This window comes from Panthera uncia, chromosome D1, assembly GCF_023721935.1.
Source record: "Panthera uncia isolate 11264 chromosome D1, Puncia_PCG_1.0, whole genome shotgun sequence".
Lineage (NCBI taxonomy): Eukaryota > Metazoa > Chordata > Mammalia > Carnivora > Felidae > Panthera > Panthera uncia.
The window spans coordinates 110,800,624-110,828,106 of record NC_064808.1 but is presented as its reverse complement, the minus strand read 5'-3'; the positions used below and the strand labels follow the sequence as shown (position 1 = coordinate 110,828,106).

Sequence of the window (27,483 nt, the reverse complement as noted above, 5' to 3'; positions counted from 1 at the left end):
TAAATTATCCATCACATGACTAAGCAAAAAAAAAAAAAAAAATCATACAGTTGGTCAGTGTCTCTAGCTATTTTCTCTTAGCTTTTGTTAACTAACAAAAACCCAACCAATTACACTTTAAAGATTTAACTGGCTCTATGAACCCGTTCGTCAACCAGGCAGCAGCCCTGTAGCAAGTAGAGGGGACCTCCAAAGGGCTACACAAAAGTAAAGGTTTTTAAAGATAGAAGGGGAATGGAAAAAAGGAATTAGCAAAGAATCCATTATTTTAGGCAAGGTCGCCCTTGTAAGGGGAATTAAAGGAGACTGTCAGTTCATTTCCTAGTGCTTACCAGGAAATCCCCATGTTGACTGGTTAAAGGTTACATTCCTGGGGGTTGAAGCTGTAGTTAGGTTAGGTACTAAGTCTTGGTTTGCTGATGTGGGGCCTTAACTAAGTGACACCATTTGGGGCCTATGGTTTTCTTTTTAACAGTACAAAAATCTCAAAAATTGATTCCAACATAAAAGTTTTTTATAACTTGTGACTAGGTGTTACCATTGAATTCATCCTGGGAAGATGCTTGAAAAAGTGACTGTGGAGACTTTCATGGCTGTAGCTGTAATATATACAGAGTAAAGAAGAAAATTCAATCAATCATTATAATGATTAGAAAAAAAATAATCTGCGTTAGCCAGGTCTTCCAGAGCTTTTGTGGAAGGCTAGTCACATATAAAAGTAAAGACTCACACTATGAGTCAACATTTTGTACAGTAACAGATGTTTAGCTATTTTCAACTTCCATCCCTGTTAGGATGCTGGACTATACTCCTACACAACCTTTGAGTAACTTGCTCAGTTGGAAAGCTCATTAGATAGGGTTCCTGAGTACAATGTAGAGGTGTGGGTTAGGAATTCATATTCCTTTCTGCTTCTCCAGTGACTCAATCTGCACACTTTATACCAAAGGGCAGAGACTCTAGTGTAGGAACCCATCTCTGGCACCATTCAGTGTAGCTGTGGGGACCATTGGCGTGACTCTCATAACCACCACCACCCCCCAATTGGCACACAATGATGAAGGAAAATTTCAGACTGAAGAAGGAGGTCATATCTGCTTGTTAGAACAAATGCAGTTCATACCTAAATGTCACTTGGAGAAACGTCTCTTCCTTGGCCTTGATGCTGGCAGGCTGGGCCAGGAGACCCAGAGGGGGTCTTCAGGACCAGCCAAGAGGGTCCCGGGCCACACCAAGGATGGAAATGAAGCGTGAGCCAGCAGGAGGTGAAAACAGAGTTAATTGAAGGTATAGAGAAAATGCAGGTACGGACCGTGTGTCTGGCAGACTCATAAAGGAGACAGTCTTGTCTTTGTTCGGGGTCTGGGTTTTTTTGTTTTGTTTTGTTTTGTTTTGAGCATTAGGTCCGGTGCACCTGTCCTCTCAGGCATCCAGGAACTGGTGAGAACAAAGACAAGGGCCAGCTGTTATTCCCTGGAGCCAGGAGGTCTTAGCATTGAGATGTTTAGTTCTGGAGGTCTGGAATACGGGTGTAATAGCTTCATCTGGTCATCCTTACCCGGCCCTTTCTTAGATATCATCTGTTCTAGAGAAATCGTTAACTTCTTGTCTCTCACATGGACAACATTCACTGTTTGCATTCGAGGCATGTGTAGAGGCGGATGCCAGTTCCTTGCAAGAATAGAAGCCAGAAAAGGAGCAAAAAGTCTATTTTTATGGAGTCTTCAGTTTCTCTCAGCCTGAAACTGGAAATTGGTCCTGACAGTGATGCTACCGGCTGGTCGGTCTGCCTGGTTGGCAAATACTGCCACATGGTCTGGATGGATAGGACAGACTTCTCAAAGTCAATCTGTTCTCCTCACCAAGTTACAGCCACTGGATTTACTATTTCTTTCTGCAGAACCTAGTGTCCCCCACACATGCCCAGCTCTTGGCCCTGCTCACACTGTCTCCACCCCCTAATGTACATCCCCATCTATTATTTTTTTTAATATGCAATCCTTTCAAAGCCAAATCTTCTCTTTACCCACACCCTTCCATGATTAACACCATTGTCTGTCTCTGCATTGGCAAGTAATGGACTTTAGGGTGTTCAGATACAGCCCATTTTTCCTCACCTGGAGACTGAAAGGTGAGTTTTACAGTGAGACAACCACGCTCCAGTATTTTCTGTCAAGACCACAGGTAAATGTGAAGCTTCTGTTGTGAGGCAAGTCTGGGTTTTGTTCCCAGCTCTGGCACCTATTCTATATTTAAGTTACTTAGTTTCTAAAAGCCTCAGTTTTCTCATTTCTAAAACGAGGGTATTAATAGTGTTTACCTCATACAGTTGTTATCAGCATAAAGTTAGATTAAATTCAATAATGCATGGAAAGCACTTATCATGTGCCTGCACACAGTAGAGACTCAGGAAACCTTTCTTGTAGTTGTGTGTTTTTTATACTCCTGTTTCTTTACTGGGCTGTAAGCTCTTTGAGGTCAGACATTCATTTTTCATTTTTGGTCCCTAGCAAAGTTTTAAGCAGACAGTAGATTCTGGTCACCCATTTGATATACGTAGTAAAACCATACTGAATTTGTGTTAATTCTCAGTTTCAGAGTAATACAAATAGCAGAGTAAAACGAGGCAGTGGGACTTCATTTTGTTCACTGGTAGTAGGTCTGCTATGAGGTGTGACTGTGGCTTGGCCTCCAGGAAGCAGCTGTATGGTCAGAGTCAGACATCACTGTGCTTCCCTCCTTACAAGCGTCCAGAAAGCACCGAATTTGAGCAGAGAAATATGACCGAGAGAACAGGATGAACAAATACATTTAATCTGATTAATCATTTTATTTTTATATGTTAGGCTGACTACAACATGAATACAAGAGTTAAAGCCAAAGGCCTTGACACTTGTGCAGGATAGTCATGCTTATGGCCATCCTCTGACAATATGCCTTTAATTAAGCTCTTGTTGGAATTTTTAAAAACCTTGCTTAAAATGTGGTTGGTTTCTTTTCATGTTCCAATTGAAAGGAAATTGGAAGAGGTGCCAATTTCGTTGTACTCTGAGGAAATCTACTGACTTCAGGACATATTAGTTTTGCACAGTCACAGAGGTAGCACTTGATGACTGAGAAAGCCACAGTCATCCCTGTTGCAGGTCCCAAAACTTTCATCTTGTCGGGTCAACCCAACTTAAAAGACACTGAGTAATGTGAGTATCTTTTCTAGATTCTTTGGAGTCAAGCCCATTTGCTGCCACAGAGCACCCCTTGGCATAGAGGCCAATCTCCTTCATGGTACAACACAAAGCTTTGTGGATGTTAGATTATTTTAACTTGCTAATAGTGCATTTGCTATGAGCTGATTTTTACAACTTCTGGCTCAAATACTGTCACAAAACATTTGAAAGCCTACCTTTTCTGTATTACTAAATAACTTCTCAGTAAATAATACCCACAAATACAAAATCACTGAGTGCAAATTTCAGTTGTATTTTGTGATCTGGTTACATAAAACTACTTTGACTTAAATTAATTCAAAGTTGGGGCTAACTAGATTTTTGTGACCATTTTATCTCTAAAATGAAGTTAAAAATTTGCATTTGAAACCTCTCTTTACTGAATTTAAAGAAACATTTCCAGTTAATACCCAGCATCATTTAAATGTTGGTAGTCTGTGTAGTTGAAAAGATGAACTTTCACTTCTCTCTTTTAATCGTTGTAGATATTGCTTCACATCGTAAGAGCAGCTTACGTGGATGCCTACAAACGCACATCCCTGCTTCATATATTTTGAGAGAGGGTAGAACATACTGAGAATAAAGGTAAGTATTTGCAAGTTCCCTCCACAGTTTCCTTTATACTCAATGCCAAATGTGGGATTTACCTGTAAATGCCTCAAAAAGAGCACATTTTGCTATAATTGGACCAAATAATCATAATCAGTTGTGACTTTGATACTTCTCCAATAAAGGATTCATTATTTGGACAACAATTTTGCAGTCACAGTAAAAATCAAAAGATAAAGAGGCTTTGAGAGCCCATATTGGCTACAAAAGAAAACAGGACAAGCATTGCATACACACTTTTCTATGTGCACTCGCGTGTGTATGCGTATGCACATGCACATACACACACAAACTAAAGCGTGTTCCCAGGGCTCAGTAGAGGAAGCACTTTTTCACTGTTAAGTGTAACATTTTCAAAGAGGTGAACTGGCAAATTTAGGAAAGATTTAACCCAATTTTGCACAGATATTACCAATCATATTCTGTGAGGGCTTAGAGCAGATGATTAAATGGCATTTTCCAAACAGCTACAGATTATCTCTCCCTAGATTTCAAGGCTGGAAGTCACCATCAGGGGATCCATAAGGCAGGCAAGCAGTTACCTGAAATCACCTTCAAGGTAAAGACCACATGGAGAGTGTGCTGTGTCAGCCTCCTACCAGCCAAGACAATCCCCAGGCAGACACTAGATAGCAATCACAGCATCACGATTGTTATGCTCAAGAAAACATCAAATAGTTGGGCATAATTTTCACCATAATCCACAAACTTTAGCCTGAACAATGAAATTTAATCACCAAAAATATTAAATATTAGGGTTTCAGATAATGGAATTTCCCAAGTTATCTTTGGACATTTTCTTGTTTAAAAGATGGTCACAATGGCACTTAAAAAATAAATTGGAAATAATATGGCTTCAAGTAGACAAATAAATAGGATTTTTAATGGACATCTTTGCATTATCTATTGCCTTCCTCTTGCTTTGGTTCCATTGATAATTTCTCCCCAAGTTTTCTAATAAGTTCTGCGAGGTCTTCTGAATTCTGAGTTTTCTCTTCAAGGAGCTCATAGCGGAGGCTTGAGATGTCCTGTTTAATTTCCTTCAGTTCCCCTTTAAAAAACAAGAGAGATAGGAAGTCAACTATAAATATATAATGCAGAGAAACTAGTGATTCTGGAACAGAATGAAATCAGTCAGTTCCACACACATCTGTAGTTTGAATCCTTTCAGAGGAAAAAACTTCCTAATGGGGCAGGTTTCAATTTTCTCAGCTAAAGCTTTTGGTTAATGAAAAGGTTATAGAGAAAAAATGGTAACAAAAGTCCCAAGGAAATTGGAAGAGGTGCCAATTCCGTTGGACTCTGAGGAAATCTGCTGACTTGAGGACCTATTAGTTTTGAACAGTCACAGGGGTAGCACTTGATGGTAGTGCCTTCTACTGAGAAAGCCACAGTCATTACTGTTGCAGGTCCCAAAACTTACATCTTGTCAGGTCAACCCAACTTAAAAGACACTGAGGAATCTGAGTATCTTTTCTAGATTCTCTAGTAAAAAGGAAACATTCATGGCAAATGTTTGCAGGATTGGGGGCAAGAGCCTTTTACTTTTCCCAACCACTTCTTCATCCCTGCAAGCCACGCCCCAAAAGCAACAGTTACTTATGTCGCAAGTGACACCTGCCCCAACTCTGGAAAAACAGCCTATTTTCCGACACTATTTAGTAGCGCTGACGGTTGGTGAGACCCTCCCTCTCTTCCCTAGGAGGCTCACCCTCCCCAAACCGCTCTCTCCAGCTTTCCTCCAGCTCTACATCAGGGCTGCACGCACACTCAGGCTCAGGGGCCGGCTGGTCCCTGTTCAGCTCACCTTCATTCACGTCGTCACTCTCCCGATCTATCTGGGCTTGTAAGACGTATCTTTTAATGAGCCTCTTCATAATTTTCTAGACAGACAAAGGAGAAACCCAGCTCAGTTTTATGTTTATGACAAATCTTTCATTTGGAATAACTGTCTGGGTCTTTCCCCTGTAAGGACCTTAGAAGTAATGCTAACAAAGACTAAGAGGATTTATCTGGCATGGAATGCACACTATTGGCAAATTATTACAGCAATTTTTACATTACCAGAGCTAATGACTCACAAGTTAATTCTTGAGAAAAGAATAGGTTTAGAAAAAAACATCTACCCCTTGATGTTTACTGCTTATATTTTACTTGCAAAGTAGTAGAGCAAAACAATGCCTTTCATTTGAGGAGGTTGACAGTGTGTATAGTACTGGATGTGGAAACGGCAAATTAAGCAAACATACACTCATTTATGTTTTGACCTCCCTTACCAAGAAAGGTAGTTTTGATTTTATACTTGCTAATAATTCAGAAATGTCTAGTTTCTTTTTTTTTTTAGTGCATTACTTCTATTTTTTAAAATTTACATCCAGGTTAGTTAGCATATAGTGCAATAATGATTTCAGGAGTAGAATGCAGTGATTCACTCCCTACATATAACACCCAGTGTTCATCGCAACAAGTGTCTTCCTTAATTCCCTTTGCCCATTTAGCCCTTCCCCCACCCACAATCCCTCCAGTAACCCTCAGTTTGTTCTCTATATTTAAGAGTCTCTTATGTTTTTCCCCCTCCCCGTTTTTATATTACTTTTGTTTCCCTTCCCTTATGTTCATCTGTTTGGTATCTTAAAGTCCTCATATGAGTGAAGTCATGATATTTGTCTTTCTCTAATTTTGCTTAGCGTAATACATTATAGTTCCATCCACATCGTTGCAAATGGCAAGATTTCATTATTTTTGATTGCTGAGTAATATTCCAGTGTGTGTGTGTGTGTGTGTGTGTGTGTGTGTGTGTATACACACACACTCCACATCTTCTTTATCCATTCATCTGTCAATGGACATTTGGGCTCTTTCCATAGTTTGTCTCTTGTCCATAGCACTGCTATAAACATTAGAGTGTACGAACCCCTTCAAAACAGCATACCTATATCATTTGGATAAATACCTAGTAGCGCAATTGCTGGGTCTTAGAGTAGTTCTATTTTTTAATTTTTTGAGGAATCTCCGTAATGTCTTCCAGAGTGGCTGTACCAGTTTGCATTCCCACCAGGAGTGCAAAAGGGTTTCTCTTCCTCCACATCCTCGCCAACATCCATTGTTGCCTGAGTTGTTAATTTTAACCATTCTAACAGGTGTGAGGTGGTATCTCATTGTGGTTTTGATTTGTTTTCCCTGATGATGAGTGATGTTGAACATTTTTTCATGTGTCTGTTTGCCATCTGGATGTCTTCTTTAGAAAAGTGCCTATTCATGTCTTTTGCACATTTCTTCATGGGATTATTTGGTTTTTGGGTGTTGAGTTTGATAAGTTCTTTATTGATTTTGGATACTAATCCTTTATCTGATATGTCATTTGCAAATATCTTCTATTCCATTGGTTGCCTTTTAGTTTTGCTGATTGTTTCCTTTGCTGTGCAGAAGCTTTTTGTTTTGATGAGGTCCCAGTAGTTCATTTTTGCTTTTGTTTCCCTTGCATCCAGAGATATGTTGAGTAAGAAGTTGCTGTGGCCAAGGTCAAAGAGGTTTTTTCCTGATTTCTCCTCTAGGATTTTGACGGCTTCCTGTTTAGGTCTTTCATCCATTTTGAGTTTATTTTTGTGTATGGTGTAAGAAAGTGGTCCAGGTTCATTCTTCTGCATGTCAGTGTCCAGTTTTCCCAGCACCATTTTTGAAGATACTGTCTTTATTCCATTGGATATTCTTTCCTGCTCCATCAAAGATTAGTTGGCTATATGTTTGCAGGTCCATTTCTGGGTTCTCTACTCTGCTCCACTGATCTATGTGTCCGTTTTTGTGCCAGTACCATACTGTCTTTATGATTACAGATTTGTAATACATTTTGAAGTCTGGAATTGTGATGCCTCCAGCTTTGGTTTTCTTTTTCAGAACTGCTTTAGCTATTCAGGGTCTTTTCTGGTTCCATACAAATTTTGTTTTGTTTTGTTTTATTTTGCTTCATCTTTTCTCCCCTTAGAAAGTCCCCCTTAAAATTTCTTGCAGGACTGGTTTAGTGGTCATGAACTTCTTTAGTTTTTGTTTGTCTGGGAAACTCTTTATCTCTCCTATTTCAAATGACAGCCTTGCTGGATAAACAATTCTTGACTGTATATTTTTCCAATTCAGCATGTTGAATATATCCTGCCACTCCTTTCTAGCCTGCCAAGTTTCTGTGGATAGGTCTGCTGTGAACCTGATCTGTCTGCCCTTGTAGGTTAAGTATTTTTTTTCCTTGCTGCTTTCATAATTCTTTCCTTGTCTGTGTATTTTGTGAATTTGACTATGATATGCCTTGTTGATGGTTTTTGTTCAGTCTAATGGGAGTTCTCTGTGCTTCTTGGATTTCAATGTCTTTGTCTTTCCCCAGGTTAGGAGCATTTTCCATTATGGTTTGCTCACATAAGCCTTCTACCCCTTTTTCTCTCTCTTCATCTTCTGGGATTCCTATGATTTGGATGTTATTCCTTTTTAATGAGTCACGGAGTTCTCAAATTCTTGTATCATTCTTTTGCCTTAGTTTCCCTCTTTTTTCTCTACTTCATTGTTTTCCATAATTTTGTCTTCTGTATTGCTGATTCACTGCTCTGCCTCATCCATCCATGCTGCCGTGGCATCCATTCAACATAGCATGTCAGTTATAGCAAATTTTTTAAATTTTTTTAACATTTATTTATTTTTGAGACAGAGAGAGATAGAGCATGAACGGGGTGGGTCAGAGAGAGAGGGAGACGCAGAATCTGAAACAGGCTCCAGGCTCTGAGCTGTCAGCACAGAGCCCGAGGTGGGACTCGAACCCACGAACTGCGAGATCGTGACCTGAGCTGAAGTCAGACGCTTAGCCGACTGAACCACCCAGGCGCCCCAGTTATAGCATTTTTAATTTCATCCTGACTAGATTTTACTTCTTTCATCTTTGCAGAAAGGGATTTATGCTTTTTTCAAACCCAGCTAGTTCTTATTATCATGATTCTAAATACTAGTTCAGACATCTTGCTTATATCTGTGTTGATTAAATCCCTGGCTGTCATTTCTTCCTGTTCTTTCTTTTGGGGTGAATTCCTTCATTTTGTCATTTTGGAAGAAGAAAAAGAATTAGTAAAATAAAAAATAAAATTATAAAGTTAAAAACAACACAAAAAAATAAAGGGAGCTAGATCCTAGATATGTTTTGATTTGGTTTTGAAAGAAACTTGATAGAATAGAGAAAAAAGGGAAAGAAAAAAGGTAAGAAAAAATTTTTAAATGTTTAAAAATTATACAATAAAATAAAATGAAATGAAGTAAAATAGAATTTAAAATTTTACAAAAAAGAAAAAGTGTAGTAAAAATATTTTAAAAGTTTTAAACTGAAAAAAAATTTTTTTTCTCTTTCTGTATCCAAGAATAAGAAAAGAAAAAAAACAAAAAAAAAGAATAGATGGACCAGAGAACAGAATGAAATCCAAAATAAATTACATCCAGTTTCCCCTAAAAATCTATGATGCACTTTATAGTCTGTGTAGTAAGCAGGTGGAGAGACTTGTGGTGGTCCTCTAGGGCATGTTCTTGGAGGGCGCAATTGGGTAGAGCTTGGTGTAACAGCTCCGTTCTCCGCTAGGTGGTGCTGCTTAGCTTAATGGGGTGTATAGGTGTGGCGTGCATGTGTGTTTATGCGCAGGTGCGGGAGAGGTGAAAATGGCATCACCCAGCTTCACAGTCTCTAGCACCAGAATTCTATGCTCTCACTCAGTGGCAATCAAGAACCCCTCCTTTGTCTCTGGCTTCTGTCTGCTCCCTGCTTCTACACTGTCTGTGTCCAAGCTGTCAGCCTGCCAGGCAGCACCTGTCTCCCAAATTTTATCTCAGATGGGGCTGTGTTTCCAAACCCCTCACTTCTGAGAGCCCTACAGCTTGGACCCCCTCCAACATTCTGAGGGAGGGTCTCACCGGGCAATGGCCAGGTGCTAGCTGGCCCCAGGTAACATTAGTGTGGCTGCGCTCTTGCAGAGGTTCAGAGAATGTGGCTGGGTACCTGCTTGCCCCAGGAAAAGTTCATGTGCTCACACGGCAGCAGAGGCTCAGAGATTATGGCAAAACACAACACACAGCTGGCACCAGGTTTAACCATGCCCTGGCATCTTTGTTCCAATACCAGAAAACAGGGCTGTTCTCTGGGGTCCACTGGGACCTTTTCCTCTGGGGAGGTTGTATGGCCTCCACCAAATGCCCTCCTAGCAGAGGAACGGCTTCTCCCCTGTGGCCCATGGACCCCTCAGACCTCACTGTCTGCTCCTAGGGATTCAGAGCTCTGTCAGAACTCCCTAATAGAGCTCTGCCAGGTATTGAGCTGAGAAGTTTCCAACACTGTGTGCCCCTGTTTATAGAGTCCTAATGGTACTGAAACCCTCTTCTTTCTCCTTTCTCCCTTTTTTGTTCAATCCATTGTGGGTGTTTTCACTCTTTCTCTTTCTCTCCATCTACTTTCAGGGGGAGTGCTTTTCCTGTACTCTACCGCCTGTCTCTGTCCCCTCTCTGCAAACAAAAACAGCTCCCTACCCTTCACAGCTTCTCTCTCCCCCAGTTCACCTCTCTGTGCCATGTACATGCTGAGTTCCGTGGTTCAAGTTAAGCAGATTGTTTTGTTAATCCTAACATCAATTTTCCAGGTGTGAAAAATGGGTTGTGCTGATCTAGCTGCATTTCAGGGATGAGAGAAGCCGAGAACTTCCAGGCTGCTCCACCATCTTGCCCCTCCCAGTGCACTGGAATGTCTAGTTTCAATGCAACAAAGTTTTCCCCCATCTGGGCTTCAACCATGAGAATGTTGGAAATGCAGGAGGTTCAGTACCATGTGCAGGAAGTCCTGGGTGGATATATAGTTAAACTAAATCTAACTCTCTAAACCCCAAATTAAATGGTAGACAGTAAAATTCCACTTTTAAGAACTTATTCTAAGGATGTAATTGGGTGCATGGACAATGTTCATAGTAGTACCACTTACAATAGTAGAAAAAAACCGTTAAAGTTCCATCAATAGGAAATTATTTTAATTATCATATATTTGTACAAAGAGTACTATACATCCATTAAAATTAATATAAATATATGTTTTGTGAAGTGAAAACCTGTTAGCCATTATTTAAGTACTATTAACTCCTTTATATATTATATATACTGTTATATAATATTGAAGTACATGTAAAATTATACATATACACATAATCACCTGGCAGAATATCACCAAATAAGTAGTCTTTAAATCTCAGTAGTGGGTTTTGAGGTACACTTTATTCTCTCCTGTATGTTTTTTTGTGAGGATAGACTTTTTACAATGAACATATAGGCCTTTTACAATGAACATGTAGACTCTAAGCTCTGGGATGCCAAGACTTCATCTATTTTATTTACTTATGTATCTCCAGTCCTTAGAAAGTATAGGCACATATTTGTTGAATTCATGTATTATTTTGACATTGAGAAAAACAACATAATGGTTCATTTTCACTTAAAGAATCACATAGTTTGGGATTTTAAATATTACAAATAATTAGTCTTAGTTTTCTAAAAAAAAAAAAAAAAAATCATGCTTACCTGATACTTTCCTGGAGGATTATTGAAACTATTTAACTGGAAATCTTCTGAGCTCCTTATACTTGATTGTTTACTATGCCCAAGCTGTAATTTGAAAAGAATAAAAATTCTTATTTTTCTTCTAAATAATGTAACGATATTTATCAGTTATATATAGGAATTTATAAGTTACATATGTAAATTTTTCATTTAATTTGCTTTATAGCCTATCTTCCAAGACAAACCAGAGGCACCTGAGGGGTGCTGGATCTCTCAATGATTATTCAAGGTTGTCTGAGGACTTTCATAGACTGCGTGGCTATCAGTCATGTAGTCATGACAGTCATGCTTTAACATTCTCACAGGCACATCTCTGATAGAGGAGGAGGCAAACAAGTTGGGGAAGTGATGGTGGTGATCTAAGAAGTCCTCTGTTAAGGGAGCAACAGGCCAGCATCCATGAGCACAATACCCACACTTGTAGGTGGGTGCCTGAAGTAACACAAGGGTAAGACTTTGTTGTGAGACAGAGTTCAGGGGCCAATAAAAAACAAATTAATGCATTTGAATTTTAGGATCTACATAGTATCACATTTGGGCAGTACTTTTGAAACCATATATTTGCTTGAACAGGCAAATAAAAAAGATCTAAAACAATCTGCAATTAAGGTGGTAAAGTACTGTATACACATGCTAATAGGACACCTGGGTGGCTCAAGCTGTTAAGCGTACAAGTTCATCTCAGGTCGTGATCTCACGGTCCATGAGTTCGAGCCCTGCATTGGTGCTGTGCTCAAAGTTCAGAGACTGGAGCCTGCTTCAGATTCTGTGTGTCTCTCTCTCTGCCCCTGCCCCACTCATGCTCTCTCTCTCTCTCAAAAATGAATAAATGTTAAAAACTTTTTCTAAAAAAAACATGCCAAGAAAATGATTAAAAAAACTCTTCACGGCATTCTCTAAAAGGAAAAACATGGTTTTAAAAATAAATAAGTAGGAGAACCTGAGCAAAACACATCAGCTTCACATTTGTGTTTTTGTTTTTGTTGTTGTTGTTTTTTTTGGTGTACAACTGTTTTCCAAGGGACAAGAAACTTTAAGACCATCTTCAAAGTCGGTGATGATTCATATTTCCCAATGGCATCTAAGTTGCTGTAAGTAAAGCTCATTGAGAATTAAAGTCCTTAACTTCAATGCTTTGATGCTTTAAATGGCTACATGCTGACCTAAAACAGCTATGCACACATTCATCCAGTAAACACTGGACATTGATGGAGTGCCCTCTGTATGAAGATGCTGTGCTATGGATTCTGGGTATTCAGTGAAGAACATAACAATCATTATCTTGCTAAGTTATATGCACAGGAAGAATATACTAAGGCTGATAAGATCCATAAAAACACAATATGCAATTTTGAAAATATTAGCACCCCTTTTCATGTAGCTATTTCCCCTTGTCTTTCAACCTCTCTAACAGTGTCAGCAAAATATCCATATTCTTTCACTTTATATTAACTTTAAACATAATTAAGATAAAATTATACAATTGGTGCTTGTATAAAAGCGTGCTTGACAGAAATGTGAAGACTAAGGCTCTGCCACAACAGCTCTGGAGCAGCAGGTGAGATGCTGGAACTTTCTGCACTCTCTCCAACAATGAAGGGACTAGTCCAGTGGATACCTATTCTCCTTCAAGTCCTACTAATCTATGGATGTGGGAAACAAATGCAAACTTCAACATGTTTTTAACAATGTAATTTTTAATATTTATTCTTAAAAATAGTTATTCATTTATCTTTATGATGATATAATGCTTCCTGGCTTTCAAACCATGATTTATGCTTTAAGGGCACCATTAAATGTGACGACAAGATTCAAGCCCACTTTCATCCCCCATTTTTCACGATATAGCATGGAGGGTGAGGACAGGTTCATAATCAGAGGAGAGGATCCAGACAAAGGGATCTTTGTGCATCGTGCCTTTGATTTATTTACCACCTATTCATTAATTTACAACTTCATGATTGGAAGTTATTAATTTGATGTCTCCTTCTTTTGTTAGGGGCCACTAGTACATCCAAAAAGTGTTCATGGAAATAAGAAAGTGAAAAAAATATGTTTCTTTGGGATTTTTATTTTTTTGAAGATGAATAAACCTTAACATTTGATATGTCAATCACCTCCAGTTAAGGCAGCTCAGGACACTACATGCCTATAGAGATCATCCTTTTGAGGGGGCGGGGGGGGGATTTAATAATATATCAACATCACCCAGGCCTTCATTCATTCACTCATTTCTATTTTAAGGGCTTTGCGTGTGCTGTTCCCAGTTCTTGAAATGCTCTTTTCCTGACTGGCTTATTTGCTCTGCCTCATCTTTTGGGTTTTAGCTTAAAACATAAGCTCCGCAGAGAGGTTTTCCTGCCCACCTTATGAAAAATAGATCTGGAGCCAGCTAGGTCATTTGACACTTATTTTATTCACTGGCTTGGTTACATGTTTATCTACATCCTGCTGGGCTCTGTGGAAGGAGAGATTTTGTTTAGCTCACCTCACTGTCCCTGGAGCCAGAACTGCTGGCAGATGGCAAGTGCTCAGAAAGCACTGGTTGGTGAAATAAAGGAAGGAAAAAGTGCTTCTGGGTCACTGATGGGGTTCACTGGCTGCTAGACACCTTGCTATAGAAAACATGTTCAATCTAGGTTTGTGAACCAGTTGGCTGCAGCTCAACATAGATGGTAAAGGTACATCTAAACTGTAAAGAACTGAACTGAAGGCATGAGGCTGATGCTGTACCAACGAACACACCGGATGGCACAGAAGAGGTAACAGTGGCAGGTATGTCAGAAAATGGCATTCTGTTCATTTGAGAATGTGTGTGATTACAGATTGTCCAGACTGTAGATCTTGAAGCGTCAATGGCCACAGCTTCTGTGTATTCATAACATTTCAGTACAACACACAGCACTCCCACCACTTCATGCTCTCAATAGGTAGAGTCCAAAGATTCTTCATTCCAACAGTTATTGACACTTTGGGCTGGATAAGTCTTTATTGTGTGGGGCTTCCTGTGCATTGTAGAATGTTTAGCAGGATCCCTGCCCTCTACCTACTAGATGCCAATAACAGCTCCCCTGTCCGGTTGTGACAACCAAAATGTCTCCAGGTATTACAAATGTACCTGAGGTGCCGGTAGTGGGGGCAGGGGACGGATCACCCCTGGTTGGGAACCACTGGTATAGTTGAATGGTATATGACTAAACAGTTATAAATTCACATGGACCACTTTTATGTGACTAGTTCTTCTCTAAATGTGAAATATAAACTTGGGTACAAATATAACAAAAAATTCTAATCAGTTTCTAATACATAATAGTCATATAATAAATACTTGTTACAATCATATGAAAGAAAGGCAATGTAAGGATAAATTTACTCAATGGTGCAAAGAAGCACTATTACCACTTGGTGGCAGAAAATTCTAATGTAGAACTAAGTGTTCCCATGGCCAGCTATTCAAGCAGGCTAGAAAGTCAGGGGGATTCAACTGGCCAAATGAATAGTATTTAAACCTTAGGGATGTGGATATCTATAAATGGTAGTGATGTGTGAAATGCAACTGGAGTGGCAGCAGGAAGAGCTGGCTTTAAGCTTTGTTCCTGACTCATGTGGAAATACACTGATTCTGAATGAGCTACTGTCTATCTTTGTTTTTATACCACATCTCCTGCATTCTTTATGTTTTCTCTTGTTCATTTCCTAGTAATTATTTTGATATTAGCATTTAGAGTAAAGCCAGGAACAGAGCAATGAGCTAAAATGTATAGATACCACGTTCAGTCCACAGGGATGCAGACATGAAATGCACCACGTGGGGGCAGTGCTTATAAACTCTTGCTTTGGAATCAAGTAGATCTGAATTTGAATTCTGGTTGTTGTTTGAAATGAGACTGTGGGCAGGTTACTTCAGCTCTACTGTCCTCGGGTTTCTAATGCGTGAAATAGGGGAAATAATATTACCTAGCTGCTAGAGGTGGTGTAAGAATCAAACAGGAAGGCTGTGGGATACACCGCTTGACATACAGTACATGCTCTACAAGTGTCAGCAGCTATTACTGTTGTACAGAAGGATAGATATCTACTATGTGGATTTAGTCCTATTTCATGTGTCTTTTCATTTTTATTTTTAGTGTTTATTTTTCTTTGAGAGAGACAGAGACAGAGACAGAGAAGAGCATGGGCATGGGAGAGGCAGAGAAAGAGGGAGACCCAGAATCCAAAGCAGGCTCCAGGCTCCCAGCTGTCAGCACAGAGCCCAACATGGGGCTCGAACTCACGCACTGAGAGATCATGACCCGAGTTGAAGTCGGAGGCTCAAGCGACTGAGCCACCCAGACACCCCTCATGTTTCATTTTAATCTAGTCTAGTCTACTCTGCTGAATATTACTGTTCACTGATGTGTCCATGACAAAGTCATTCAGGGAATGAAATATTCTGTGATTCCCATGATTACCACACCCAGATGGGCCTTAGAATATCCTAAGGCCTAACTAAAGTACACACTTCCACACCCCAATGCCAGAAATTTTAATTCAATATGCCCGGAGAAAAGGATTGGGAATTTGCACAAAATCAACATATATCAGTTATATGTGACTAATAACAAAAAAAATCTGCACATGTCACTCAACCCAGTGCCAAACAGACAGAAAATGCTAAAACGACATCTACTGCATAGGACGCAAGAGCCTGTCTGCAACTGACAACTTGAAAGTGATCCCTCCTGGAGCTTGAAGAGAGCGGTTATTCGGGAAGTTATCAGCATCTTCAGGTTTATGCATCATACAGTGTGGCAGAGATGGGACTTGAGTTATGCTGGCCTCTCAGAATTTATCTGAAAAGCTAATGCTAGCAGCCACCAAATTCAGGGACCTTCAGAGCTAAAGGATATAAGCAAAGATAATAAATAGGTCTTCTCACTTTGTTTCAAAAAGTATTTTTATGTGGCTCATTCCACTGATTTCTATGGTGCACCCAGAGCACGTGTGGAGGTGATGTGGGTGGAACCTAACCACTTTTGTCCTCAGGGAGTCAGAAGATCTGAGTGAAATGGAAACTTAAGCATTGTTTTGGAAGTAGACTTCATGAAAAAGAGAGCAAACGTTGCACAAATTGGTAAGAAAGAAGGAACCATGAGAGTTTTTCTTAGTCCCTATCAGGGCCAAGCACATTGCAGTGGAAACCCACTTCAGTAACAATAGGCAAACTTGACTGGAAATATAAACGTGTGCTGTAAAAGCACTCTCCCAGGAGTGTAGCTAATGTATCAAGCAAAAGCAAGCTGTGGGCGTCAGTTCTGTTCATCACAAGCTTACATGGCAAGGAAAAGTAAAGGAGATAGCTGCATTATGTCAGTCCTCTAGGAACCAAATGCCAAGACACAGAAGTAGGAGATGTGCTCAGAATCATGCCTGTGACAGGTAACAGGGAGTAGGAGCAGGGGGTAGAAAACGGTCTTGGACTGTGGGGCTTGGCTCACCATGAAAGAGGGAAAGGTAAAAAGACCAAAAACGTCAGCCAGCCTGACTGGGAGCTCCAGCACAAACTGCTCCGAGGCAACCCTGCCCTGGTGAAGAAAATGACCGACAGGTAGAGAGGCTCTGCTGGATGTGTGTATGCCCACCCTCACCCCACACTGCTCAAGTGCAGTGAATCAGATCTCCGTTGGGTCCCTGACGCTCCTCTATCAGTTTAATTTTTCCTGCTTTACATCACTATCCCTGTATTTCATTACCCACAAGTACCCAAACATATATGCTTAATATCTGTCTTAAAGATATACACAGTTCTTTCTTCTGATTAACTGGACATAAGCTTATTTCCATCACTCAATAACAGATCTTTGAGACATTATTAACACAATTAAAATCTTTAATGTATATATTACCTGTTTCTTGAAATTGCTTCTGAACATTTGTCCTTTTTTCTGAAAAGATAAGCCTGGGCACACATATGACTTCATGTTTTCAAATATGAGCTTACCTGTTTTTTGTCAAGTGATAATTTTGAAAGGTCTTCATGACTTCCCCAAATTCCAAATTTCTTTTCTTCATTTCTCTTTTAAAAATAGATAGTAAGATGAGTACAATTGCTAATTCTTCATTTAGAATTACAAAAACAATTTCATTCTTTATTCCATATCTTAAAAGCCATCTGGTCTGATTCTGTAGCAAGTTTCAAGAAGAGAAACATGTTCTTATTGGGTGCTTCCCATTGGTGAGAACAATGAATTCTCTCAGGTTGCTGTTCCATTAGAACTGTAAACTCCATTAATTAATGTAAGTAAAGGAGTATTAAGTAAAGGGAGGGACATTCCTGCCATCAACCCACTGAGTTCTAGAAGTTAGACATCCAGAAGAGTGCTATAGATGGCCTGTTTCTCCAAAATTTCACAAAGTATAGTAATAACTACATTTAAAGCAGGTTTTATAATTCTCAAGGTCCTGGGGCGCCCGGGTGGCTCAGTCGGTCAAGCGTCCTACTTCGGCTCAGGTCATGATCTCACAGCTCGTGAGTTCAAGCCCTGCATCAGGCTCTGTGCCGACAGCTCAGAGCCTGGAGCCTGCTTCAGATTCTGTGCCTCCCTCTCTCTCTGCCCAAACCCACTAGCATTCTGTCTCTGTCTCTCTCAAAAATAAATAAACATTAAAAAAATTATAATTCTCAAGGTCCTTTTACATACTCATTTGATCTTTATGATGTAGATATAATTTTTATTCCTATAGCACAGCTGAAGAAACTAAAGCTCGGAGAGTTTATTATTTATTTGAGAACCCAAAATGGTGAGTGGCAAGCAGAGCAGGAATTAGAATATTTCTCTTTTCTCTCAGTGATAGAATCTTAGAATGGCTAGAAACTTTCACAATCATTTGGCTCAACTGCCCACTCACTGTTGGAATATCTTCTATAAATTCCTAATATTGGTCATTCAGCATTTATTGATTACATGCAATGATGGGGAACTTACTACTTTGCAAGACAGCCCACTCTGTTAGACAGATATTTTCTTTGATTTTTTTAATGTTTACTTATTTTTGAGAGAGAGACAGAGTGTGAATAGGTGAGGGGCAGAGAGAGAGAGATACAGAATATGAAGCAGGCTCCAGGCTCCAAGCTGTCAGCACAGAGCCCAATGTGGGGCTCAAACTCACGAACCTCAAGATCATGATCTGAGCTGAAGTTGGACCCTCAGCAGACTGAGCCACCCAGGCGCCCCTGGACAGATGTTGTTGTGACAAGTTTGTTTTTAAATAGAACTACAGCTGAACTATTTGCAACTTTTGCCCATGGCATCTCTCCCTGTGTTTGAAGGGACAAAAAACAAGTATACCCCCTAGTCAAAACTGAGAGTTCTAAAGATATTCGCCTTGTTCCCCTTCAATCCTCCTTTTTTGGATGTAATCCCCAAGTCCTTCAACTCCCCATCATATGACGCCTTATATGCACCTGTCCCCATGCTGGCCCTTCTCCTCTGAATGCATCCATCTCTCATGGCTTCTCCTGGGTGTGGTTCTGCACCAGCAGAGTTCCTGCACAGGGTAACTGCCCCTCCTCCATACACAGTGGCACACAACTTTCCACACTTCTGAATATACTGCTAACCCTCATCTAAACACTGCACCTCTTCTATGTTTCTTGAGATTGCTTCCTGCATAACTGTTTCCAGTTAATACCCCTAGATCTTTCTTTCTTGAACTACTTAATGCCAAACCTAGACTCACATATTACATGTGAGTAATTGATTTCTAAGTTTTCAGTGAAGAAGGTAGAGTCTGTCAAATTCCCCCAAGCTACTGATGCTTTACCAGGCTGTGTGAACTGAACATGAGGTGGGGCTTGTGGCCACAACAGCAAAAATGGGGCCAGAATAGCTCTCCTTTCAAGTATCCTCTACAGACAATGTAATGCATTATTATAGTTACATTTCATGAATTTTTCCTGTATTCTTTTAAGTAGGAAATGTCCAAAGTGTTCCTCTCAAGTAGATACAAGCCAAAGGACTGTGCTCATTTGGCAATGATTGGACGTGTCATCATGGATCACTTCTTTTAAATAATCCTAGCATTTAAAAACATAATTTTAAATTATCAAGTCAAATTACCTTGTTCATCTCTGCATCCTCCTGGAAACCTTTTTTATGGGCCTGGAACATCTCAGAAATCCATTTTTTAAGCCTCAGTAAGAGATAAAACAGGGACTTTGGACTTGGCACCAGGTTGAAGGGAACAGGTAATGTTCTCCCCTCTTCAAAGTAGGAAAACCAAAGCTTGGCCCTTGCAAATTTCCACTCGACATCAGCATCGTCCTGTGCAAACACACACGTCAGTTCAGCAGAGAGATGTGAAAACTGAATTACTGCGATGCGACCCACACTGTGTACCTAGGCAGGAGCAATGGTGCCTACAAACACTCTCAGGCCCCAAACACCACTCCAAGATTTTTTTAATGTTAAGGTTCTACTCACACTCTCTCCAAAATCTGTCTGAAATGTTATCAGGCTTAGAGAACTACAGATCTCAGAATGTGCTTATGTTTATAAATACCCTGAAAGGTATAAATGGATTTTTCTACATTCTGAAAAGAACACTATGAAAAATTATTCACTTTTGTTCGACACAAGATCATAAGTTCGATTACTTTGGGACACATTCCAAAATTTCTGGAATAAAAATTTGTATTATCACTCCAGATTCGAGAAATGGTCACTTTTGAAAATCACTACAAAAAATACCACACTAGTGGTATTTGTAAGTAACAATTTTTAAAAATAAAATGTAAATTCAAGCTGATATAGTATTTCTAAGTTTTTTTTAAAAAACAATAATGAATCTGACATTTCTCCTCCTTATGACCTACTACCCACCACACACATTGATGTTGCATTTGGAAGCAAAGAGTTAAAATTTTCTAGATTACTGGACAAACAACTATGTGAAACAGGCAAAGAACAAAAGGAAACACAGCCTATATTTTCACCACCAATGAGGAGTTGATGCCTGGCATAAGTTAAAAAACATGTAGTCACAGACTATACACATGTACAGAAATCATACCTCAATTTCCTGGAATGAACTGTTGATCATTGCAATTAACATATTTAACAAAACAATGACCATTGTGACATTATAGACTCCATAAAGAACATAACCGATATTTTCAATGAATTTGTGATTATAGTTGATGACCACCGACTTTACTTCAGAAAGTCCAAATATAGCCCAGAACAGTGTCTTAAAACTCTCCTCAACTCTGGGGAAAAATAAAGAGAGAAAGGAAATAATACAGTGTATAAATGACAATAATACCATAATAAAAGTGCGCTGATTGTGTGTTTGCAAATTAATAAATATTCATGAGAAAATCCTTTACTTCTATGAACCTCGGTTTTCCTTTCTGTAAAATGAATACAATAGGTTTTATTTCCCAGAAGGTTGCAGGGCTGAAGTCATACTGTGCATACGAACCAGTCAGCTCAGTATCTGGCACATAATAGGCACTCAATAAATGTTATTAACATAACTTCATAACCACAGATACTAACATAAGTAATCCATAGCTTGGGTAATGGAGTGTTAAATGTATTACTTAATAAAAATAATACAATGTTAGAGTCTTATTAGGTTTCCTGCTCATCTATACTTCTACTCATATCCAATAATTAGATAATAACAGTGTGTGCCTTAAGAAAAATGTGACAATATAAACATAGACGCTGTAACCAAAATCACTGACAAGTCTTAGGTAGGAATTTCAATGCTTTACACATAATTACTGACCAATGCTAAGCCCAGCTTCACCCAGCTGGTTTCATTTCTCTGATAAACTGCACTTTATGAGAATAGGGCTAACAACAGGTTATGCTTCAGTTGATGCTTCATATTGGAACATGGACCACCTAATATCTGAGTAATCTATTCTAAGCATATTTTATAAAAAACCACTGTGGCTGTGGTGAACCTCAGTCAAAACTGGGGTTGATAACCAGGATCTTCTCAATGAGAAGATCTGACAAAATGAATTAGGAAAGAAGCTGTTCTCCCTGTGCACCACCCCCCCAAGACCCTCTAATGAGAAGGCTGTACAAGTAGGAACACACATTCTAGAGTCATGGACAAGAGGTTACATACAGCCTGGCTTGTCCATACACTAGCATCTCTGTGAAATTCAGCAAATTATTTAACTTTTCTGAGCTTTGTTTCTTCTTTTTGTGAAATAGAGATAATGAAATGTTGTGAGTGAGGTATTTTCCCAGAAGAACTGGCACTAAAAATGTTAACTAGTATTGCTTAATGATAGGAAGGTGCCTATATTTTCAAGTTCTTCCAATTAATTTAAAAATCCTCTCTCATTGCTAAAGAGAAACTGGAGATGGAAGTCTTCACTGAAACATTGTCTATCCCATAGACACATATGAACACACTTAAGCTATCCTATAATTAATCTGCAATCTCCATCATCAAAACATCCAAGATGACATACGTTGTGAAAGCTTCATTTTGTTTTGCACCAATGTAGTAGGAGTAGAGGTTGAACATTCCAATCATAAAGGCCACAAACACCATGATGAATATGACCATGAACTTGAAGATGTCCTTTACTGTTCTTCCAAGTGATATCTGCAGAGGTCCAAAGCTTTCATTGGCTGGTAAAATATAAGCTATTCTTGAGAAACTTAGAACTACAGCAATTGCATAAAGACCTTCAGATATAATTTGAGGATCAGAGGGGTCCCACTTTATCCTGGCTAGGAAAGAGAAAACACAAGAGTTATCATGAGTTTCTTTAAGTTGTTTACTCAGACAACTTCTTTTCTGTTACTAAAGAAATATAATTACATTAGCCATCAAGTCTCTAAAGGAAATCTGTTATCTTACAGGGCTTCTATAAGGGTCAGGTATATGGGAGCCTCTGAATATATTGAGAAAATGAGCCCCCTGGTCCACCGGCAATTTTCCATAAGCATCCAGCAAAATGGTTAAGAGCTAAAACTAGGGACTCAGCATATGAAAAAATTCCAGTGTGTGTGTGTGTGTGTGTGTGTGTGTGTGTGTGTGCGCACACGTGTACCCACGTCCCTACCAGAAGAACAGGTACAATTATTTAACTTTTCTTACTTTCATTTTCCCATCTTTAAAAATGAGACAATACCACTCCACCTTCTCTCATCTACTTGCAAATTCATTAAGTCAATGTATAGTCAGTGTTCAGGAAGTGCTTGGTGCTCCATAATTGGTAGCATTTATTATTTAATCTTAAACTTATAATTACACTATAATGCAATTTGGGGCTTGCAAAGTGCAGTTATTTCAACTAGAAGTCATTTTTATTGATCACTCAAATAAGTATTTTTACCATAAAAATGTAGTAATTATTCATTTTTAAAAATTTTCTGGCATTATTATATTAGTTCATCAATAGTTCACCTAATATTAGTTCATTGGGTTAGTTCACCCAATAGCTCACCCAATAGTTCATTGGGTTCATCAAAACCCAATTAAGAAACCATTATGAGGAAAAATGCAAAACAATGTGTAAGAAAGAGGAAAAACATGATTTGCTGATTTGTATTTGCTTATTTGTTGGGAAGTAAAATTAGTAAAGGATACAAGAAACTAATAAAAGCAGTTTCCTTTTTTATAGTAAGTACAATGTATGGATAGCTTTGACTCTTTAGAATTCTGTATATGAAAAAGTATTAAACATTAAAGTAAATATTTTAAAAATAATAAAAAGATCTCTATGTGATCCAGCCAACAAACCCACGGAGATGTCAACTGAATGTTAACAGATTTCTTATCAGAGCATTATAGTAAGTACCGAAAAGGGGTCTATTCTCCACCCACTAGGTCTCTTCAAGGAAGGGTCTTCCCTCAGCAAACAAAGGCATCTCTTTCCTCGCCCTCCCCCACCTTGAGGTGGATCACCTCATCTGACTCCTATTTTGGGACAGCAGATAAGCGAGCACACTTGCTTCGGCGCCACCCTCCTCTGCTCCTCCACTAAGGGACCTCACACAACCATTGGCTGCCATTCCTGCCTTGGGGGGCACTGCCCTACCCATGTTGTCCAGAGACCAAAGGATGCACCTGCCTGATTCTGGAGGGAAATTTCACCGAGCCCCTTGGCTAGGAGACCCAGGACTATGTCATCTGCCTGCAACTTGATCGGTATTAGAGGCCACGCTCCAGCCTCTATCGCTTTGTTTTGTTTCTCATCTGCCTGGCAGGTTCGAAGCCTGGCAGGGAAACTGTGGTGTCGTGTATCAGGAGCCATCCAGAGACACCAGCAGCTCCCTTGCTGTCACACAGTTTATGTGTTTTGAATGGAAATGGTACTCAAATGTGTACTGTTTTTACTAGACAAGAAGAACAAAAAATCTAAGACCTAAGACAGGCATTCCCAGTGGAGTTTGGTAGTTGTCAACTGATCGAGGAGAGAGAGTGGGAGGCATCCAGCCGGCAAGGAGATCAGGAAGGGAGAAGCCAAAAGCACCCGTCTTCACACAGATGCTTCTGAAGATGCCAGTAATTCTGTGAGAACTGAGCAGTAACCAAACTACTAGTCACTTCCTTTCATCAGAAAACTCTGCATATTTATTAACTTAAGTTGACTGTGCACTACAAACTCACCCAAATTGTAATACTTCACATTGTCTCCCAGTGTGACTTTGGTCAAGTCCTTCAAAGTATCATTTGCATCAATGATGTGTTGGGCTTTGGAAGCATGCCAAAATGCCATGAATCTCGCAATGAATGATGCAGCAAAGATCGCCAGCATACCAAAATCAAGCATATTCCACAACTCAAACAAGTATTCCTTGGGGCCTTCCGTCCAAATTTCTTTACATTCGGCCCATATCATGCCTGCATTGGAAAGGGGTTAAAATAGACCCAATTCAATTTCATTCCAGCCTTAGCTCTTCAACAAAACAAAGTAAGTTTGAAAGGTCTTGGCCTGACATTTGAAGCCCTTCAAAATCTGGCCTCTTCCCACCCATCCAACCCTAAATGCCACGTCCCCACAAAAGCCACAGTCCAGCAGTATCAGTGCATCACCTAAAAGCAATCTGACAAAGTTCAAGCGTGTCCAAACAATCTTTGGTATCCATTGATCCTATACATAACAAGTGTATTTATGAGATGTTCACCGTGGACTCTTCATAATAACCAAAACATCCAAACACACCTGCTCACATAGGTAAAACCTAAGTGATCGTGGACTTCCACAGATGGAGTATTATGCAGCCATTTAATATGATATTTTAATTACTATGGAGTAGTGGCCACAAGGACAGACCTCACAGACCTCCAAATACAGGAATTTAATTGGCTAAGGGCCTCAGCAACCGCATTCTGGAACTATGGGCACTTTTCCCCCAAGGCCATGCTTCCCAAAGGCTGCTTCCAGCTGGTGACTGAAGGTACCCCTTCTTGGGAGACCCTGGGCTTCTCTGATACCTGACTTCGGCTCAAGTATTTCCTGCCAGCTTTGCTGACCTGTCCTCAGACTGAATAGACATCTGAGATGCTTGTATCAGACCTTCCCTCCCTGCCCTCTTACCTCAGGATCAGACTTGCCTCCCCCATCTGACAGCCCCTGAAACCTTCCTCACTCCCCTCCCCATTCCCTCTCAGTGAATGCCCTTTACCAAAACTGTTGGCATTTAACCCTGTCTCTGCCTGTGCTTCTTGGACGGCCTAAGACATGTTGGAAAATGTTTATGGCATAAACATTTAAACATGCTAGGTAAAGGAGTAAAAAGAGTCATATAGTCTACGACTTTATGTTTAAAACCAGCACCATATAGGACTGCACAGAGTCACAGGAGCATATTATTCATGGTCACCTCCTGCTGGTGGAGTAGTAAAAACACTACAGTCTCACAAGAAGTCAGCATGCTGCTTAGGAGCACAGGTTTGGGATCGGAGTGCCATGGCTTGGGACCCTGTTCGTCCACTCATTGGCAGTGTGATCTTTGGCACATTATTTAAACTTTTTAAAGCTCAGTTTGTAAAATGGGGATGACAGTGGTTTGTATCTACCTCATAGGGTTGTTTTAACACTTAAATAATGCGTGTAAAATGCACAGGGCATGTGACACTTGGAAAAAGTAACAGCTAATATTTATTGAGCACTTACTATTTTAAATTTTCTATGACTGGCACATACTTTATCTTTTTTTAATTTTTTTTTTAATGTTTATTTATTTTTGAGATAGAGGCAGGCAGAGTGCAAGTGGGGGAGGGGCAGAGAGAGAGGGAGACACAGAATCTGAAACAGGCTCCAGGCTCTGAGCTGTCAGCACAGAGCCCGATGCGGGGCTGGAACCCACGAACCATGAGATCATGACCTGAGCTGAAGTCGGACGCTTAACTGACTGAGCCACCCAGGCGCCCCTACTTTAGCTTAATTTAAAGGATGTTACTGTGTTAACAAGATGTTGCTTTACACCATTACCTTTAAGATATGCTTTCCAGCATTGTACCTACTTCTAGAGCCATCTGCAGAAATATAACCCAAACTCCAATGATCGATCAAGCCTACCTCTATTAAGAAGTCTGTCATAGTCCCCTGGCTGAAACTCATCTCCTCCCCTCCCCAGCAAGCACCTGCCCCACATCCTTACGCTCGTCATGACCCTCTATCACAGAGCCCACACACAGCTTACTGTGGGCTTTTCTCAAAACCGGCATTCTGCGCACACAGAGGAAGACAACTTCATTACTTACTTGAGTGCTTCCAAGGTACGAGGGATCTAGGACTGGATTCACACCTATGCCAGTGGGTCAGGTTAAAACAAGAAATCCTGCATGTGTCCTGGTACACACCCTCCAGACACACCGTGAGCAGGAGTGAGGGAAGCCTCCTCCAGGCTGTCCCTCTGCAGGCTGCAGGAATATGGAGCGCCTGCAGCACAGGGGCCGAGGCACCTCTGAACGCCATCCAGCCTAGTCGTGTAGGGCCTTCCGTCCTGCTGGACTGCAGCTTTTGTGGGGACGTGGCATTTAGGGTTGGATGGGTGGGAAGGGGCCAGATTTTGAAGGGCTTCAAATGTCAGACCAAGACCTTTCAAACTTACTTTGTTCTGTTGAAGAGCTAAGGCTGGAAAGGAAGGCTCTCCCCCTCCTCTCCCACCTGCCCTCCACCTTTCCTCTCCAGACATAGAATTCTTGATGAAACCTCATCTTACCAAAGCTTAAAAAACAAAACACAGTGAATTAGTCTGCCTGAAGGAAGCTTCCGTCCTGTTCACTCCACGGAGCCCTGGGGGCTGCCAGGCACAGCTGAGAACCCCCCAGCCTGGGCAGCTTCTCGGGGCAGGGGAGACTTCTACCTGGGTGTCGAGCCGGAGACAGGTGGCCAGACTGCTGAAGGCTGCCCGTCCCACAGCTGGGTTTTCAGAAGAATCGCTTCAGTGTGGATCTGCCACAACAGCAGAGAATGAGCAAACTCCCTCTGTCTCTAAACTTCTCGAAACAAAACAGAACCACCTGTGTGCTCATTCTGTCTATTCCCCAGGAAAGGCCGGTTTACCATGAAGCCTGAGCCCCATTTCATCTTCTTTTTCTTCATATGAGGCTCTCCAAATAAATAAGGGTCCTCTTACCCCCACCCTCCAGAGTGGTCCTTCCCAGTCTCCTCAAGAGCTGCTCCATGGCGGGGACACTCACTCCCGTGGCTGCTCTCCTGGACATGCTCCCGCGTGTGGCACTCAGATGTGGTCTGGACACAGCTCACACAGTGCCCCCCGGAATCTTTGCACATCGGCATCACCAAGCATGTCTCCCCCACTGTGTTCCTGCTGCACCCCCCTCTCAGGGGTGTCAGCTCGCCAGTCAGCCTCATCAAGCTCTCCTGCAGCTCAGTTCCATAATTCAGCATTCCAAGTTTGTCTCCAGTAAAAACTGGATAAATTTGCCTTCTGCGAACAATAGAAGGCCTCAAGCCCACCAGCTGACCCAAATAGGCCATTTCTTACTAATATTTCCAGAAGGCACAACAGCTTTCTTTCCAGAACAACTCCAAGAAGAAAACGAT

At 40.5% G+C, this 27,483-nt stretch overlaps 1 protein-coding gene across 3 annotated transcripts in view; it reads right to left on the bottom strand.

Annotated features, from left to right (window-relative positions):
• Positions 1-3,221: 3,221 nt before the first annotated feature.
• Positions 3,222-27,483, bottom strand: part of TRPC6 (transient receptor potential cation channel subfamily C member 6) — a 133,974-nt gene continuing 109,712 nt past the window's right edge. For 2 of the 3 annotated variants that reach the window (XM_049614454.1, XM_049614447.1), the window contains 8 exons: positions 24,075-24,308; positions 21,925-22,189; positions 20,499-20,694; positions 19,547-19,750; positions 17,428-17,502; positions 11,409-11,492; positions 5,641-5,716; positions 3,222-4,884 (listed from right to left, as the gene is read on the bottom strand). In XM_049614454.1, coding sequence (XP_049470411.1) covers positions 4,733-4,884; positions 5,641-5,716; positions 11,409-11,492; positions 17,428-17,502; positions 19,547-19,750; positions 20,499-20,694; positions 21,925-22,189; positions 24,075-24,308 — 1,286 coding nt within the window. In that variant the 3' untranslated portion in view covers positions 3,222-4,732. The remainder of the gene's footprint in view (positions 4,885-5,640; positions 5,717-11,408; positions 11,493-17,427; positions 17,503-19,546; positions 19,751-20,498; positions 20,695-21,924; positions 22,190-24,074; positions 24,309-27,483) is intronic. The other variant, XM_049614458.1, reaches the window with a different exon arrangement.